The sequence below is a fragment of the Corvus brachyrhynchos genome, unplaced genomic scaffold, assembly GCF_000691975.1.
Source record: "Corvus brachyrhynchos isolate BGI_N302 unplaced genomic scaffold, ASM69197v1 scaffold262, whole genome shotgun sequence".
Taxonomy (NCBI): Eukaryota; Metazoa; Chordata; class Aves; order Passeriformes; family Corvidae; genus Corvus; species Corvus brachyrhynchos.
Genome location: NW_008236626.1, coordinates 2,692,428 through 2,709,776, shown reverse-complemented (window position 1 = coordinate 2,709,776; position 17,349 = coordinate 2,692,428). Strand labels below are relative to the sequence as shown.

The 17,349-nt window shown below is 40.4% G+C and overlaps 1 protein-coding gene across 3 annotated transcripts in view; it reads left to right on the top strand.

Moving 5' to 3' along the window:
* Positions 1-6: 6 nt before the first annotated feature.
* SLIT3 (slit guidance ligand 3) overlaps positions 7-17,349 on the top strand; it is a 470,081-nt gene continuing 452,738 nt past the window's right edge. For 2 of the 3 annotated variants that reach the window (XM_017726545.1, XM_017726546.1), the window contains exon 1: positions 7-540. In XM_017726545.1, coding sequence (XP_017582034.1) covers positions 356-540 — 185 coding nt within the window. In that variant the 5' untranslated portion in view covers positions 7-355. The remainder of the gene's footprint in view (positions 541-17,349) is intronic. The other variant, XM_017726544.1, reaches the window with a different exon arrangement.

Below are 17,349 nucleotides of genomic sequence, written 5' to 3'. Positions count from 1 at the left end.
TGCCGCCGCTTCTGATGGATGTTTTGTGTGTGTTTGCCTCCGCTCCCGGGTTCTCTTTCATCTGAGGACGCATCTGGCTCGAGCTCTGTTAAACTATCTGCCTTCTGGTACCGTTCGTAGATAACAGAAAGAAACCCGAGCCCGAAAGGCAATTCCCCACCTTCTTCCACCTAACGTGACCTTCTCGGGCGCCTTTGAAGCTTTGCTGGTGCTCCGGCGATGATGGCAGTGGTGGGTTCCCTTGGGCTGTACTAAGAGCCTCTTGTTTTCTTTTCCCTTTCTTCTTAGAGGCATTTCATCTTTAAGGGCCGGCTGCTCGCGCTCACTTTTATACCCACTGAAGCGATCAAGAACCATGTTGTCTGGTGGAAGAAGTGCGTTCCTGTGCCTTGGAATGATCCTGAGCTTTTGGAGCTCCTTGAGTTGGATGCCTGTTGGAGGATGCCCGCATAAGTGTACGTGTATTGCTTCCAACGTGGATTGTCATGGACTGGGACTCAAAACTGTACCGAGGGATATTCCCAGGAATGCAGAGAGACTGTAAGTAAAAGCCGTTAAGGGCTTCTCGAGCACTTGTAGGAACACCTGGGACGAGTTTCCCAACACCTGCCTACCAGTGCAGAGTACTTGGTAACAGGAGTTTCAGCAATCCAACACGGATTAATGTTTTCAGGAGGGAAGGGGAGGAGCTTTTCAGGAGTTCCAGCGATCCTGCCGCTGTGCCTTTGTACAAACGATCGGTTTCAGAGTTTCACGTTAAGTTTCAGCTGCCGCCTGATCGGGTTTTGCAGTGACTTGCTTGAAATGGAGTTCGGAGCTGTACCTGGAGTGCTCCCGGCTGTGATCACTGTCAGTGCAAACACCAATTTAATATGCAATTAGAAACCTGGATGTTTTCACCTGGCGGCTGGTAGCAGTGTCTCCTTACTTTCTCAGCATGGTGATTTCATCACCATGGAAAACCGACTGCTTCCATAAACTAATTCAAATGGAGAAGTCACATTAAACAGCCTCTAACTTCTGTTTTAAACTGCTGCGGGGAAGCTGGTTATTCAATTTTTAATCTGCTTCAGGGTTTATGATAGCAATGTAACGCTGTGGGGAGCACGGAGGATAATGAATAGCAAATCCTCTGTATTGTAAGTTCTCGGGAGTTTTTTAGCTGACTGTTTTTACTTGCTTGGCGAGTTCCTAGGGAGAAAGCTGAAAGCAAACTTGAGTTTTCTGATAGAGTTCTGGCACTCGCCCGGTGCAGGGGACGGCGTCTCTGACGTGTCTTAATGCATAGCAGATGGCACATCTCAGAGAGTGCCCGGTGCTAGATAGGGACATGTCCAGAGAGGAATGTTAAACAGAGCTTCAGCCGGGCTCCGCACGGCGCTCCAGGGCTGACCCCAGGAGAGTGCAGTCAGTTGTGCCTTCTGTGGATTAGCCCATAACTTAAAATGTTTTTGAACTTGTAAGCAAATGCTGTAGATTGTATGGCTTGACTTCCTGTTTTATTTCCTTCTGGGTCATAGACTTGGGGAAACTACAAATTCTCAGGCAGTTTTTCCTCCGAGGAAGAAAGCTGGATGAGGTTACTAAGCAAACAAAGTTTCTGTGCAAAGAGCACTCCTAAAGGCTAAGCTCTGTCCCAGAATGAAATTTTATAGGATCCTTGGCTGTTTCTAGATGCATTTTATAGTGCTGAGAGCTCTTAAATGATAGCAGTGTGCTGCTTTCTTACTATGCTATTCTATCACCTTTAATGTTTTGTGGCCATATCAGCCCTCCTTTTAACCTCAGCTGCGTGAGCAATAGCTTTCAGATGTCAGTGCCATAGAAACCTTAACTGCTGTGCCTGAAACTGAGTACTCTAAAATTGATGGGTAGCAACCTGGCATTTCAGAGCCAAAAAACCCCCAACCCTGAAACGACAAACCCCAAAACAAACCAGTACCAGGGGAGCGTTCCAAGCCAGTCGGAGTATGTGCGATAACACCGGAGGTTCGTGTGCTTCGCTGGTGAGGTGCTTGAGTGGTTTAAAGAGGTAAAGGCTAGAATTAAACTTTTAAGTTACAGCTTAAAATGATTCATAAGCACAAGGTTAGTTGGCCACCTGAGAATCATTTCATAAATGGTAATTTGTTATAGCTGAAGTTCTAGGGGGGGCTGAGTTCATGTAGTTACTGGGTTTCATTTGCGAGAACCATCACAGAGATGTGAACTTCCCTTGCCTTCTGCAGAAAGCTGAGCCAGAAGAAAAAGGCTCTTGGTCTTGGCGTGTTAAGTGTTAAAAAGAATGAAGGAGAGCATAATCACTGTGTTGGTCTTGTTCTTTTTGGTGTTATTTACAGATTTAAGTTTTAGATTAATGGCTGCAAAAAGAACAATGGTAGTGATTTCACAATATTCAGTTTGAGGATTTAACCTCAGAGATACCACCACTGATAAATGTGAAATGTAGCTGTGTTGGATGGTTTGTTTGGGTGTTTTTACATATATAAATAGTGTATTGTTGGATCATTCAGTGGCTGAAACCTTGTGGAAATAGGATACAGGAGGTCATGTAGTAACACTTAAATCCATACTTTAAATACTGTTTTCAGTTTTCATTCTGCTAGTCCATTGTGAGCCTTTCACTCTTCTTACAGTGTTCACCAGCATCTTCATTACAACTGTATTTTAAAGCTTGTATCAGTTCCTTCAAATCTAGATTTCTACTCATTGCACTAACTTGGATTTTCTAATGTAAGAACTAGAGAGAAAAATCTCTATTCTCGCGTCTAAATTCTGCTCATAGGTGAAACATCAGTCACCACAGGATATATCAGAGTATCTCATTTTTCCCTGTGGTCCACAGCAACCTGTAACTATTTATGACATAACAGTGGGTTGATGTGTAATCTTCTTACTTGTATGTTTAGCTTGTAAATAAGACCGAATTGATTGTATCTGAAATGACAAAAATATTTTTAGTCTCGGAGAAATGTTTATATGTTGGGAAAATAATTTTAATAAGTTTCTTGATGGCCACACACGAAGTGCCTTTTTAAGCTGTTGTGCTCTGGAAAGGCATTTATTTCTCTCTGCATTCTCCTGAGCTAAAAATTCAGCATACCTGTTCAAGTCGGAAACTTTTTGCTTTAATTAGTAAGAGATCTAATGGCACCACTTAAAATATTTTGCCACCAAGCTTTTAGAGTTATGTTTGGACAAATGTTACAGATTGTTTGGGCTAGTGGAGCCAAGTTAAATATTATTCAAATTTGTGTTAATATGAAACCCAGGAAAACTGAAAATATAACATTAAGGAAACAATGGGAAATATCTTTAGGGGAAAAAGAATTTCTTATTGAGAAGTTCTATTAAATGAACTAGCTTTGATTACTGATTCTTCATGAGAAATGAGATGCATGCTTTTCTTTTTCTGAAGACTTTGAAGGTGTAGGTTTATACCTGTGATTTCTACTTTGAAGGAAATTCACAGATTAACCTGTGATCACAGGAACAGAGTTATAAAACAATCCCATACTTTTATTTTTTTTTTACACAAATTCATCTTTAATAGTAGCTTTGCAAATATAGCAAGTGGTGTTAGGTTTGTGTTGCAGTTCTTACTTTGTTATTACATTCTATGATAGTCTTCTAATTGTGTGGTTGAGATGGAAGCTTTGGCTCAGCTCTCATGAAGGGCTAAAAAGAGGTTAAAACTGTCCTTCTGCACAGTGGAATTACTCAGTCTGGAGAAAATAAGTGGTGAAGCAAATCCCTTGTCACTTCCAGGAGTAACTTCCAATTATCTTTATTCTGGAGAAGGAATCCTCAGAATAGCCATCCTCTCACACAGGAGGAGAGACGTGAAAATAGGTCGAAGACTTTTCCTCAAATTACCAAATATGATGCTCCACAGAGGCCCTTGAGCAGGATGGTGGAGCTGACCTTGTGGTTGTTGTATTTATTGATCCATTTCATACTTGTGAAGCAACTTAGCACCTTACCAAAAATAGAAGTTGATAGAATTTTTGTGTTCTAAAAAAACCTTAGTAATTTGTTAGATAACTCCTGTTCTGGGCACAGCGATTCTCTTATTTTAGCTGTGCAACTGATAAGACATTTTGACCTAATAAAGGAAGAAAATTTAAGGATATGTAAATACATCCATGAGAATCCCAGATATTTTACCTTTCTGAAACATTCCTTAGGATTGCTTCCTCAAACTCTATTAATCCTTCAGTTCTTGGATGTGAGTATTTATAAAATTTCCTTCAGTGGAAATGTTTTCTATATATGTAAAATGTTATACATGTGGCTCTTTATAACACTTAATAATGCTGACAGTCACATTTAGTTTGAGATGATGCATAAATGCAGTGAGCAGATCAAAGTCACCTGCCTGGCAGTTGTGTTCCTCAGCTCTGAAAGGAACAAATGGTACGGAGAAACTGCTCAGAAGTCTTCTGGGTCAGTGTCTGCTTTCTGTTTGAAGGTGAAGCGTGAGCCTTTGGGCTTTTCCTCCCATTCATGCCAGGTTATCTCCCTGTCTGATAGCAGCACATTATATATGTATAAAAGCTTCTGTGGAGAATTTAACCATGTTTGAGTTCCTGATGAGTTTGTTTGCTGGCTTAGGTTCTTCTCTAATTGATAGCTCTCCTCTGTTAGTCATTGCTTTGTTTTGGCCTTCATTTGAAGGATTCTTTACCTTGCTAAATTGATAAAGCTTGCAAGACTAATCTGTTCTGTGCTTTGTCTGAGCAGCTAAATTGAGTGTGTCCGCATTTAGGTGCAATTCAGAAGCTTAGTCATCTGCTTACTCCTGAGTTTTCATGTGGTCTGGGGTTTCTGTTACACAAATACATTATTATGGTGGTTTTGGCCTAGGTGCGTGTAGCTGCTGAAGTTGCACTGGCTTGTAATAAGTCTTCAACTTCCTCAATTCTGTCTCCACATTAAATCTAAGCTCCTGTCTTGAACACTTCCATATTCCTGCAGAAGGCAATGTTAAACACATGCAAATATAATTACACGACTCTTCCATTGACATTCTGTCTTTCTAGAGTTCTTCCCACTGGGGGATTATCACTCATTTGTTTGTAGTAATAGTCTCCAAAACCTTGCATGGAGCATTTTGCAGATATTTTTTTCCCTAGGTCATGTGTCAGTAAGTGGATGTACATGGCTTTGGCTTGGAAAAGCTTGCTCTTGGAGGGACTGATCCTGGGAAAGCTTGACTGAATTTCCTAATTGAATGGGGATACTTCCCTTTACTAAGGTAACTCTGACTCGTAATGCTTGAGTGGGCATTGGCATGAACTTGGGTAGGGTCAGTCTGGTGCTATTAAATTTGTTACATAGTTTTGAAGTGATGGGAGCAGGAAGGAGGGTGAAATTGGCTGTTGTAAATTGGTAGCTACAGAAGCAAGTAGTGGTCATTGTCATGTTGCTTGTATTTATTTGCACAAATTTGGATTAGATTTTGAGATGAAAGAGACCAGGCTACTTCCTGCAGAACTTTTTAATGAGCTTCTCTGAGACTATTTACTTTTACTCGTATTCTTACTTTTGCAGCTGAGTATTGATTCATGCAAAAGAATTAGGCCAAAGGAAAATTGCTCCTCTAAAGAGCAGCTGTTGCCTTTTAGGAAGTCCTAGAATACAGATGATGAGTATTGTTTTTATATCCCTGGAATTTGTGCATTGTGTGGATTTGGGGAAGCATGTAGCAAAGGATACAGGTATAGATTACCTGTAGGGATGTCAGGCCAAAAATAAGCAAATCCTAATACTCTTTTATTGGTATAGTAATTGTATAAAACTCCTTGTGTTGTACAATGCAATTTGACCTTTATAGTGAGAACTGTAGTCTTTTGGAAAGTCATTGCTAGTGTATAAGCACTTCCAGTTGTGTTTAAAACAAAAGTAACTTGTCCTGCATTGGCATTGACATCTGATACTTGTTTTCTGTTTCCAGGAGTATTTAGGCTATTCCTCAACTTCCACAGAGCAGAGAAAAATGATTTTTTCACAGAAATCTTACAAGATGCTTGGGGATAATGATAATAGACCTTAGTCTAGTAAGGGTGTTCAGCAAGTAATTTCAGTGACTGCGTGTCAAGAAGGGAACTTGTTTACTGGAGATCCTATTCAGAAGGCTTAAATCAGGATGTCTTCCCTCCCAGGAACTAACAGCTCAAATGACTTGAAGCTTAATTTTCCCAAAACTGTTGATAAAATTTGTGTGGTGCCCCTCATGCTTGATTTCCCAGTGTCACTGTGAGCACCTGTAGGAATCCACTCCCACATCTTGTGGTGGGTGCTACAGCTCTCTGAGGGGGATTTTCTTTTCCTGCTTATTTTCCACTCCTGCAAGATGAAACAATGGTGTTTTGTCCTCCTCGGGGTGAGACAGCAAGTTTACCTAACTTCAGGTGAGGAAGGAAGAGAAGTTGGAGGAGCAAAGCCAAAGTGACCCTCAAAGGGCAAAGTTTTTTCAAGAAAAATAATGTTGGCAACATCATGGGGCGTGACAGACTACAAGGGATGTGTGGCAAAGGTTTCTTCAGGTGTTTGTCTGTGTGTACATTCCTGTTACAGGGGTGTAGAGGGGAGCAGTGCTGTTCAGAAAACGTTATAATAGAGGTCAATTTTATTATCTCTTGTGAGATCTGAGGGATGGGCTGGTGGAAATGAGCTCCTGTCCTTGGCTCCTTTCTGCTGCTGAGGTCACAGGAAGCTTCTGGAATTTCTCATTGATTCAAGTGCTTTAGCATAACGTGATATGGATTTTGATCTAGGACTGGTGTTGTGACTCCCATCCCTCTTATGTTCACTAACAGGTTTTGTTTGCTAGTGTAAAGCTATGTGAATTATACTTTTTTGTTTGTTTAAGTAATTTTCAGGATAAGAAAAGACAAGGCTCCAGACATATTTGGGTTGCAGTATGGCCCAAGCTGCTCTGTTTTCAGTATTTTTCAAGTCTTTTCTCCAGAGATCTGTAATGCTTTTTTTCCAAATCTGTTTTCAGTCAGATATATCATCATTTAAGATCTTGAATGGATCTCATCAATGGCAAGAACTGCTTCTTCCCCATTAGCAAATGGCCTTGTAAGCTACTGACAGTTTGTCTAATGGTATTAAATACATCAAAGATAAGGGGAACAGGTCTGTGCTCTGTACTCAGTAAATTTTAGATTGTGTTGAAGGCCATCTCCACAGAAAAGAGAATTTAAGAGGCTGATTCTTACCTCTGCCAGTTATTTTCAGCTTTTTTTTTTCCCTTGCAACTGAATCTGGTCTGACAGTTGTCTCTGTCAGAATAAATTTTTGTATTTCACTTTTACACCGTCTGTTTGATGGCTGCAATATATGTTTTTAATCTTATGACTGATAGATTTCTGGAGCTCTTAATTAGATTTTTACCTTTCTATTTGTGATTTACTTCTTTTTCTAAGACCTTAATTTTGTCTTTCAGGTAGAAATGACAATGTAGCCATTGGTTCAAATCTCCTTTGTTCTCACTGGTAAAAGGGAGCATTTTCAGTAAACATGGGCGTGGTTAAAATGAGGCAGAAAACTGAGTGTTTTAAAGCTGGTCTTGACTCCATTGATGAGTCTTCAAAATCTGTCTGCGATTTGCTTCTGAGTTGATTATAGAATTGGTGTTGCCCACCAGTTCATTTTTACCTATGTTTTCCCTAAAAAATTGCAATACTGTTGCTGAAATGATTCTTAACTTTCTGTGAAAGGGAATCCTCAGGAGAGTCCTGTGTGCTTCCTGCCTGGAGGATGCTGTGCCTTTCTTCCCACTTCAGCTGTGTGGAGAGGGATCAGCCTGGTGGAACAAGTACCAGGTTACTGATGAAGACTCTCAAACACCTGTTAAATGTGTGGGCACCCGTGGTCAGTCTGGTTTGGGGCAGCAATGTTGTATTTAGGACTTTAATTAGAGAGACTTTGACCCTGTCCTGTGGTGTGGGGCACAGTGGTGACATTGTGCTGTGTCTCTGCATCCAGGCAGTCACCCACAGGAGCTGCCTGCAGTTTTTCAGGATGTTTTCTCTCTGCACCTTGACAATTGTTTGATTCTACAGAGACACAGGACTGGTGATTCTGTTTCAGCCAGGGCTTCTTGGAAGGGGAGGGATGAACTGCTCTGGAGGTTAATGATTTGGAGATCAGTAACCCATTTTTAACAGCCTTGTAGAAAGTGTGGGGAGGATGGTGATGGACTCCATTTCTGATAGATTTATTATTTTTTTCCTTCCATTTTGGTGGTGTTTCTTGGGAGGGTCAGTCCTTGTTAAAAAAAAAAAACCAAAACAACCAGTTTGTTTTACAAAACTTTAAATTTACTCTAATTTTAATTATTTCAGTTAAAAATACAGAGTGCAACTTAGGCTGTGTTGGAGTTGAGGACAGTGTCTGCTGTACTCATCAGTTCTGTTTCATCTGCTTGTCTTCATCCCTTTGCTCTTTTTTCTTTGCAGAAAATCCTTTGGGAAATCTTTGTTTGCACAGTGCTCAACATGAAGAAATCTTGAGCTATTGTAAGGGTGCTTCTAGGCATGATAACAGAAATGGTAATAAATTTCATGTTAGTGAAGCTGAGGTTCTGATCTCCAAAATCACAGCACTATCAAATGCAGCTTTTAACGTCTGTCTCCAAACTTTTTTCAAGAGCTGGATTCTGTCAAGGTTGGGTATTTGACTGAGGGGAAAGAGAGGCACAGAGTGGAGGGGAAGAGTGTGTGGGAATCAACTTTCTCATGAAATGTGTCAAAAGATAAGCATTTAACTATTAAGAAAATAACATTTTGATAGCAGAGGCAAGGTGCATGCTTGTGCATGCTAATAGTTAGGGGACTATTCCTGAATCCTGGGGCTTTTTTTTTCCATTGGTCTTTTTCCTTTACTCCTGTGGCAGGTAAGGAATGTGATAATTAACTGGTACAAAATACAAGTGTTAGTAGACTGGGAGGTATTACTGCTGTAGGTTGTTGTGGGACCTAATAAATAACCCTGAAAGTTTCCAAAGATACTGTGAGTTGTGAGCCTTCCTCACTTTCTCAGGTCAGAATAAAATCAAGTATTTTAAGGCAGTTTAGCAAAACTGTCCTACTGAATTGTCATCTCTGACATTTTCTTTGGGTATGCACTGGCCAATATTGAGCACTTCTTCAAATATTTTAGCAGCTTTTTAAGTTGAAGTAGTACTTGGTTGTCTGTCTGCCTAAAAGGGTTTTCAGTGTTGGCATTAAATGCAGTGTCATATTACAAGATACTGACCTAATACAAAAGTTTGCCTTGACTTGGAATAGTTTTTTTCACAAAAAATTTGACCCAAAGTAGAAACTATTCCAATTCCAAACTTCAGCTTTCCTTTGAAGATTACAAAAAGCCCATCCAAAAATGGAAGACTCTTCCCTAGAATTTTGTATCATGTTCGTTGGGATGTGCTGTCTTATCCAAGGTCAATGAACAAAGAAATTTGCATTCCCTATGTAAGAACGTAGTTTAACTTTACATTAATGATTTTTCTGCTCTTCCAATAAGGAAATAGCAAACAGCAGTTTGCGCATTCTGTCTGGTTTAGGATAGAGTGTGTAGCATATAAAGCTCACATAACAGATGTGATCACAGGACATCCAGCCCATTAAAGTAATCCTGCATATGCATGTACTGGTTGTCCACAGCTATGGAGACAGCAATGTTTAATTAAAACAGTTGTGTTGTTTAAATATGACTCTGAGAAATTTCAGCAAGGAAAGGATGCATCCAGAAGGCAGTTTACATGTCTTGTGCCTTCCTGTTTGTCCTAAAGCATGTTTTGCCTGGACTTTAATGGGAACTTATGGATTTTCTCCAGTTTTGTCTTTTGTCTGTGTGATGGGTTTGTTTAGACTGGGGAGGCATTATATTAGGAACGTTTTTGAAATGCTGATTTTGGCAAAACTTGGATGAAACATCTTTGGGGAGGGCAGCAGTGGTTACAGCATCACTGAGCAATGTGGGAGCCTCTGGGTCACAAGCTTGTGTGAAATGGTTGTAGAGTGGTGAGAAGAGGCAGTGGCAGTCTCATCCTCTTGAAGTGGTAGAGCTGGTTAGAGATGGTGCTTTGAGAATACAGCTGGGGAGCAAAAAAGAGAACTCATTGTTAGGGAATGGAACAGGAAAGCAACTGTGCATTTCTGCAATGCCTGAATAAATGCAGCAGGGAGCTTAGCTGGAGACCAGAAAAAAGGGGTGGGGAAAAAAAATGATGGAAGGGAAATTCTTGAGCAAAGAGAACTTGTTTTCCAGAAGTGGAAATAGATACTGAGAAATAAAGCCCTAAGGGAAAGGCTGGTTCTTCAGAGAGATGAAAACACACATCTGGATATAAGTTTCTCAGATAAGAATGGGAAAGTGTAGGAAACAGCCCAATGATCCTTTGGAGTTTTGAGTTTTAATAGATAACATATGAAAAGGCAGCAGAAGATAAGGAACAATCAGAAGTGTTTTATGGACTTTTTGGGGGTTTGTTTGGCGTTGGTTTTGGTTTCATGTTCATTTTTCCCCCTTGGAAAGTTCTTTAGCTAATTGCTTATGAAGTTTTTTAGAAGATGAAAATGGATTATTCCCAGTTGATGTTGACTTCATTTTATAGAATAGATAATTGCCAAGGTTGTTCTTCCATGGCCCTCATGCATGTAGCAGGGTTAGTGCAAAGTGGTTTTATAAGCATGAGGAGTTTCAGTACCTTGAAACATCAGATTTCTGTGCAAAGGCTTTAGGAAAACTTGAGTTTTGTGTTCATTCAGCAAACATTGTGAAATCAATTCAGCTTTACTGCAGCAAGTACAAAACCAAAAGTGGGATGAGAATGGGGGACAAGGAAGGTGGGAATCTACTTGAGAGTGAAGAAAATTGCTTGTAAATTGGTTGTGACATCTGGTTGCTAACTTCAAGTCAATACACCCCTTCCTTCAAAATTCATTTTACATATTAAAACTGTCCTACGCATTTTATTGCAACTTCTTGGCTTCCTCTGCTCCTCAGTGGCCTCTATAGACATGTTACACTCAGTGTGGTGGTGCTAGGAATGAATAGAGTTGGTGAAACTAGATGCTTTTTACATTAAAAAAACAAAACCCTGAATAGCAACAAAAAGAAAAACCCCAAACATAAACACAGATCTCTCTTACCTTTCCAGGAAAAGATCTGGGGAGAGTTTCTAGTCTGTGCATGTCTGAAAGTGAGCAGGGTGATGAAATCAAGGCTTGATTTTCATGCCAGGCTTCACTAAAGTAATTTATTTGTTCGTAGAATGTCTTTCGAAGTTATCAAGAATATCCAGCAGTCAGAAGCCGGTGTGAAATATTGCAAGTCTGAAATACCAAACTGTGTGTATTAGTGAAGAGCACCCAAACTCTGCAGTTTCTTCAGTGTGATCTATTCAGTCACGTACCACACTGTTAAGTGAAATACAGAATTAAAGCAATGTGGGTTCTGCTGAAGTTTGCAGCAATAATTTTTTTCCCAGATGAGTCCCAAAGTGACAAACATTGAAGCACAGGCACACCTCTGTTCAGATCCTGATGATTTTGTCCATTTGCTAGTCGAGTGAAAATATGGCCCAAAGAATGCTTGACATGGTCTGAGTTCTGCCTTTGGTGACTCTCTGAGCTTTGGAATAGCACTGGGCTGATCTGACCACCTGAAATCCACGTAACCAGCTGGTCATGCTGGACATGAAAGAAGAGCTACAGTTTTTAAGTAGGAATGGCTAATAAGATCAAGAATTGAAAAGAAATAAGTAAAAAAAGTGACTTCTTGTATGGGCAGTTTTTGACCTTGGATTTTATTTTTTTAATATTAATTAAAATGATGCTTGAGCTTATCTGACACAGAACTGTACTGCTTCCTCTTTATAATGTGCACATCCTGCCTTCTTCATATTAAACCATGTTTCTGTAGCAACTGTATTTTAAAGTATTCTCTATTTTTTTATGCTTCTTATTTAAAGTTTTCTACTATTCCCTGTACTTCCTTTGAAACAAAAGACAACAAATACTTGTTTTACCCTTTCCTTTGCAGAAAATGTAGAATCACAGAGTCATTAAGGTTGGAAGGGACTTCAGGATGTCTCCTGGTTCAGCCTCTGCTCAAAGCAGAACATGGAATTCAGACAGGAAATGTCCAGTTGGGTCTTGAAAACCAGAAACTGGCTCCTGTAATATTTGCAGTGACTCTCCCAGTACCAGACTGGGGCTGCTGCTGACCAGCCTGCCCTTTGCCATATTGTGCTTTTAAACCTTTTCAAGGCAAAGGTGATGTTTGCCTGTGCTGGAGGTGTCAGGGCGAGGCTGAGCTCTATCAGCCTGATCTCTGCACCGACAGATGTGTTCTGTCTCCCTGCAGGCTTGGATGGGTCAGGAGTTCTCAAGTGATGTTTGACTAGATCCTCTGCCACTGCTGGTTGTTCCTCTCCTCCTTGAACACAAGAACATGGGAGACTGTGTTGGTGAAGGCTTTGAGCACCTCTGTCTGTCACTGAACCATCACATCTTGTTTATTATTTTACAGCTGATGCACTGCTAGGAGCTCTTCTTGATGACCCTTGCTAGCTTGAGCTCCAGCTGAGCTCTGACTTAGCTCATTCCATCACTTGAGGTTTGGGCAGTGTTTCTGCACCCCTGGGTGCTGTTTGGCCCCTCCCTCCTGTGCTGGAGCTCCATCACCAGGTGTCTCTTTAGCCCAGGTGTGCACTGGCACACGAGGAAGTGCCAGGACAACCTCCACCCCTTTTATTCTTCCTGCAGGGTGTTATCTTTCACCAGGGCACAGGTGACACTGCCAAATGAGATCTGGAACACATCAAGAGCAAGTACAGAGCTCTGGGGACAGAGGTGAAGGACACAGGAGTGTAAAATGTGCTGTTAAGCGTTATGCTGTCAGCATAACAATTCCTTTATGTGTATAATAAAACCTGTACACTATAATAATTAGACTGGAATTCCTGCAGGCTGAGACAAACATGTATTTCCTTGGAAGAAGCAGAATACTTGAATTATTCCATCCATTATGCTGCTTTCTGTGGGCGTTGGGTATGATTTCCACCTCAGCCTGCTGTGGGGAATTCAGCCACTGCACAAGTTGCAAAAAGTTAAAGGTTTGGGGTTTTTTTTTTTTGTATGTTTCTTAACATTTGTAGTTTGCCAAATAATTTTTTTCTTATTTTTATAAGGATGAGGGCAGAATCGTGTTGCCTGCAAGCAGTTCCAGATCATTTGGACACTTAATGTGTGTTATTAACCAAGCACAGCTGTAATGGGCTTAAGAATGGACAGCTTATTCACAAAATTAGGGCACTTAACCTTGAAGGTCCGTTCTTCTCATTGTTCAGACAGAAAGAAAACAGTCTGACTCAGACCTGAAAGCCTTCTGTAATCAGAACAAAGGATCTAACCTTTTTTGAATTAAAAGCTGTCCTGTATATGTGTTACAAAAATATGATAGACTGCAGCATGGGATTTGCACACTCCGACTATTGTGTGGCTGTTCAATTACTATTTAAATTTTCCTGAGGACTGAAACTATCCAGTGTCACACATGTGGTATCCAACAACTACAGCAAAAATGATGAAATGTTGAATTGTGAGTTGATTGTTACTCTTGTATGAGATGTCCATGCTGCTGGATCCAGTATTGCTTGTTGCTGAAACTATGAAGAATATTTAGAAAGAATTGGTGGTTTGTGGCAGGCTTGTTTTTTTCTCTTAATGTTTCTCCACCTGTTGCTTGTTGTTACTGCAGGTCAGGAAAGGGGGTCTGTAGCCTCCAAACTGCTGGTTGTAGTTTGCAGTAGGATCTCCCCTTAACCTTTTATTTAAGTTCAACAAACCTAGGTGTCTCAGCCTCTGTTCAAATGTTATCAAGCACCTTCCTGATAGTCTCTTTCCTGTCCTGGAGAGCCTGCACTGACCCAGTATTGCAGATGGACTGTCAAAAGTCCAGAGGACAAGACAGGAGTGAATTCTTTCAAATTCTTAAACCCCTCTGGCTGTGCTGGCACAGTGTGGTCGAGGTGGCCTTTGCTGCTTCAAGGGACACTGCTGCTGTTTTGGGGCACAATGGGACTCCAGGAGCCTTGGCTGCAAAGCATCTTCCTGCTCATGCAGCGCCCCACCTGTGATTGTTGCGTGGGTTTACTTCCTCTTAGGTGGAGGGCTTTGAATATTTTTCTTCTGTTGAACTAAATGATGAGAAATGTTCAGAGAGTGCCAGTCTTTCTAGAGCTCGGAAAAAATAAAAATAAATTCTCATGCTCCTTTGCAAAGTCAGCTGTTTAGAAGAAAAAAATAACTTGAGTCTTATAGAGATGAAATGTACTATTTAAAAAAAAATGAAATTACTTCAGCTGAACATGATTTTGAAGTTTTTGTCTTTCTTTAGAAGTGATGTTCATACTTGCCCATGTGATTTGGAAACTAGTGGAATTTGTGTATTTCATAAAATCCAGTCCCAGGAATTCATTTCCTGCATTGCAAAACTTGAGATGAAAATATGTTCAATCTGAAGATATGCAGATTGTGCTGCCAGAGGGCTTCAGGATAGTGTTATAATCGAGTAGTTTATCGCAGTAACTTTGAAGTTCTTGGATTGAAGGCAAAAGAGAGAATTGCCAAGTGCTTTCTGTTGGGAATTATGGTCATTTAAGGTTAAGAGGCTGGTGGCAGTTCATACCCATTAATTAGCTGCACAGCAGAAATCCTGGAAAATGGTTAAAATAATAAAACAGATACTGGGTGTGTGAAGACTGGAAAGGGCAGCCAGAATCTTCTGTGTGGGTACATTCACACATGGGAGTGGATTTTTGTCCCTTTCCTGGTCCTGGTTTTTGCACGTTCCCAAACTAAGAACTAAAGCACTCATAAAGAGGGGGAGGCTTTAATGAGCAGCTTTTTTGCCTCCAGCCCTGCAGGTAGCTGTCCTAAAAATCAAGAAGGGTTTTCCTCGTGGCTTTAAAGTTTCTGGAGTGCAAGGGAGCCAGGTCAGTGGTGAAAAAATGCATTGCTGTGGAAAATGCAGGTTTCTTCCAGCTCAGGTTCTGCATGTTTGTGATCGTGGTTACCTGGGGTGGTGACTGGGGATGGGGAAAACAAAGCACAGAAAAACTTCCAAGGGGTGACTCAGCTGTCACTTGGGCTGGTTTGGGCTGACAAAGTCCTTTAGCACTGTAGTGGCACAGAAAAAGCTTTGTTTTTCAGGAATGAGGGCTGCTTTAGTTATTTGGAGGAATCGGGCTAGTGAAAAACATCAGTAGCTCCTGAGATCCAGGAATCTGGATTCATTCATTATCACTTGAATTTTAGCTTCCACATTTTCAGTGTTGATTTACCATTTAAAATAAATCCTTTGGAATGCAGTACAAATTAATCATAGCAAAGGATGTGTGCTATCACTTCAAAACAGGTGTTCCTAAATTTCTTGGAAAATTATTTTTCTTCTGTTCTTCATGAACATTTGGAAGCTCCATGAATTGTGTCCCAGGTGAGTTTTGTTTTGATGGGAATTCTAGATGGTGTGTTGGATCCTGACCTGTTTTTAGGGGGAACAAGAGAGAGTTTTATTAATTCCTAAGCTTTGTTCTGTGTGACATACAAATCTTACGCATTCCTTCCTGGAAAATAGCAAAACTGGGATGAAGAGAAATGCATCTTCCCTGTTGATTGTGGGGTGTTGGTTGAATCAAGATTCCTTTCAGAGTATTGGGTTCTGGGCTGATTTGTTTGTCCTTACTGTGACACAAATGTGTGTAGCTTTGAACTGGTGTGTGGTAACCACTTTGAAAACCTAACAGGAACAGAAACCAAACTTTGTGTTTGAGGTTCTATGACTAGAAATGAATATTTACCTTTCTTAGGAAGCAGCTGGACAGGAAAGAATCCTAGTGCTGTTTAACTTGGGTAAGAGCTGTTTTTTGAAGTGTATGGCAGTTAATTTTTCCTTAAATACAGTTTCCCTACTGCTCTTACTGAATTCTTTATTAATATACATGAAGAAATATCTGAGGACTGCAGTGAAGTCTGGTGCTCCTTCTCCTTAGATAGCAGGTTATTTTTGCTTCCCATGATTTTTAATTTTGTGTAATGTTGTCTTTGGTTAAAGACAAATAATATTTATTAGACAATTCATAAGTATTTTCCAAAATACTGCCCATCTAGGACTTGTTTGTCATTGAAATGCAAAATCAGCTACTGCCATGGAATTACTGGGCATCAGGGATCATCTTCAGTTTTGTTGTTAGGAATGTCACCGTGTTTGCCAGATGGGCACCTGAGAGTTCTCTGAAACAGAGGAAAATTTGTTGCTCTTGAGTACTTATTGATAATAAATGGTTTTAACCAAATGCAGCTTTGTGTTCCTTCTAGAAGGAGAACTAAATTTAGACAATTTATTTTCTGACCAAAAGGTAACGGAATGGGGCCTGAAGTCCGGTAGTTTTTCAGATCAGAAAAAAAAGTTGTTAGTCTTTTTTTTTTTTTTTTTTTTTTTTAAAAGATGAAATAGAACCTTGTCTTAAAGCGAGTGCAGCATTGGCAGTAAGAACATCAGACTGTGTTTTGTGTGCCCATGAACTTGTGCAGTGCCCGTTTATCAGAGGCTTCAAAACCAAAGCATTACAGAGCTGTAGAAAGAAAACTGCTTTGTGCTTTAGTAAGACTTTTCAATTTGGCTTCTATGTGCCTGGAAAAGCATAACTGGGCAACCAGAGCTCTAAAATGAGCAGCTGATTAAAAGACTCCAAACCTACGGTCTTGGAAATGTTGAGGAATTAAATTAGGATTTGACCTGGGTATGTTTAGGATTCACAACTATGACGAGGGCCCAGACTTGATTATCCAGATTATCTTGGATATTATTATACAGAGTGGGTTCAGATGGTAGCAAAGTAACATTTGACTGTAATATGAACTTGCTACAGTTTAGTAGTGTTGCTTTGAATTTTTGCATCCTTGATATAAAAGGGATTTTAATTGTGTGTAAGGTTTTTTATTTATATGTAACTTCTGAATTATTGAGCTGAAGATTGTGCAAGACTTCAGCATCTGACTGCTGTTGTTATTGGCTCTTCTCTAGAAGCTGCACTGCTCCTTGTGGGGGTGATGTGGTGTCAGACCCAATCCTGATCTTGTGCATTGGAGAGGAGAGGCTCAGAGCTGTCCAGGATGAGAGGCTGTGTTTGCCAAGGCTTGAGAGGCCGGAAGGCTGAAGCACAAAGTGTGAAGAGACAAGTGAATTTACTTGTAAAGTCATAAACTTTATCCAGTCCAAGGAAGAGGGTGGGGGCTGAGAACAGTGTCCGGATGTTTTGGAAGAGCG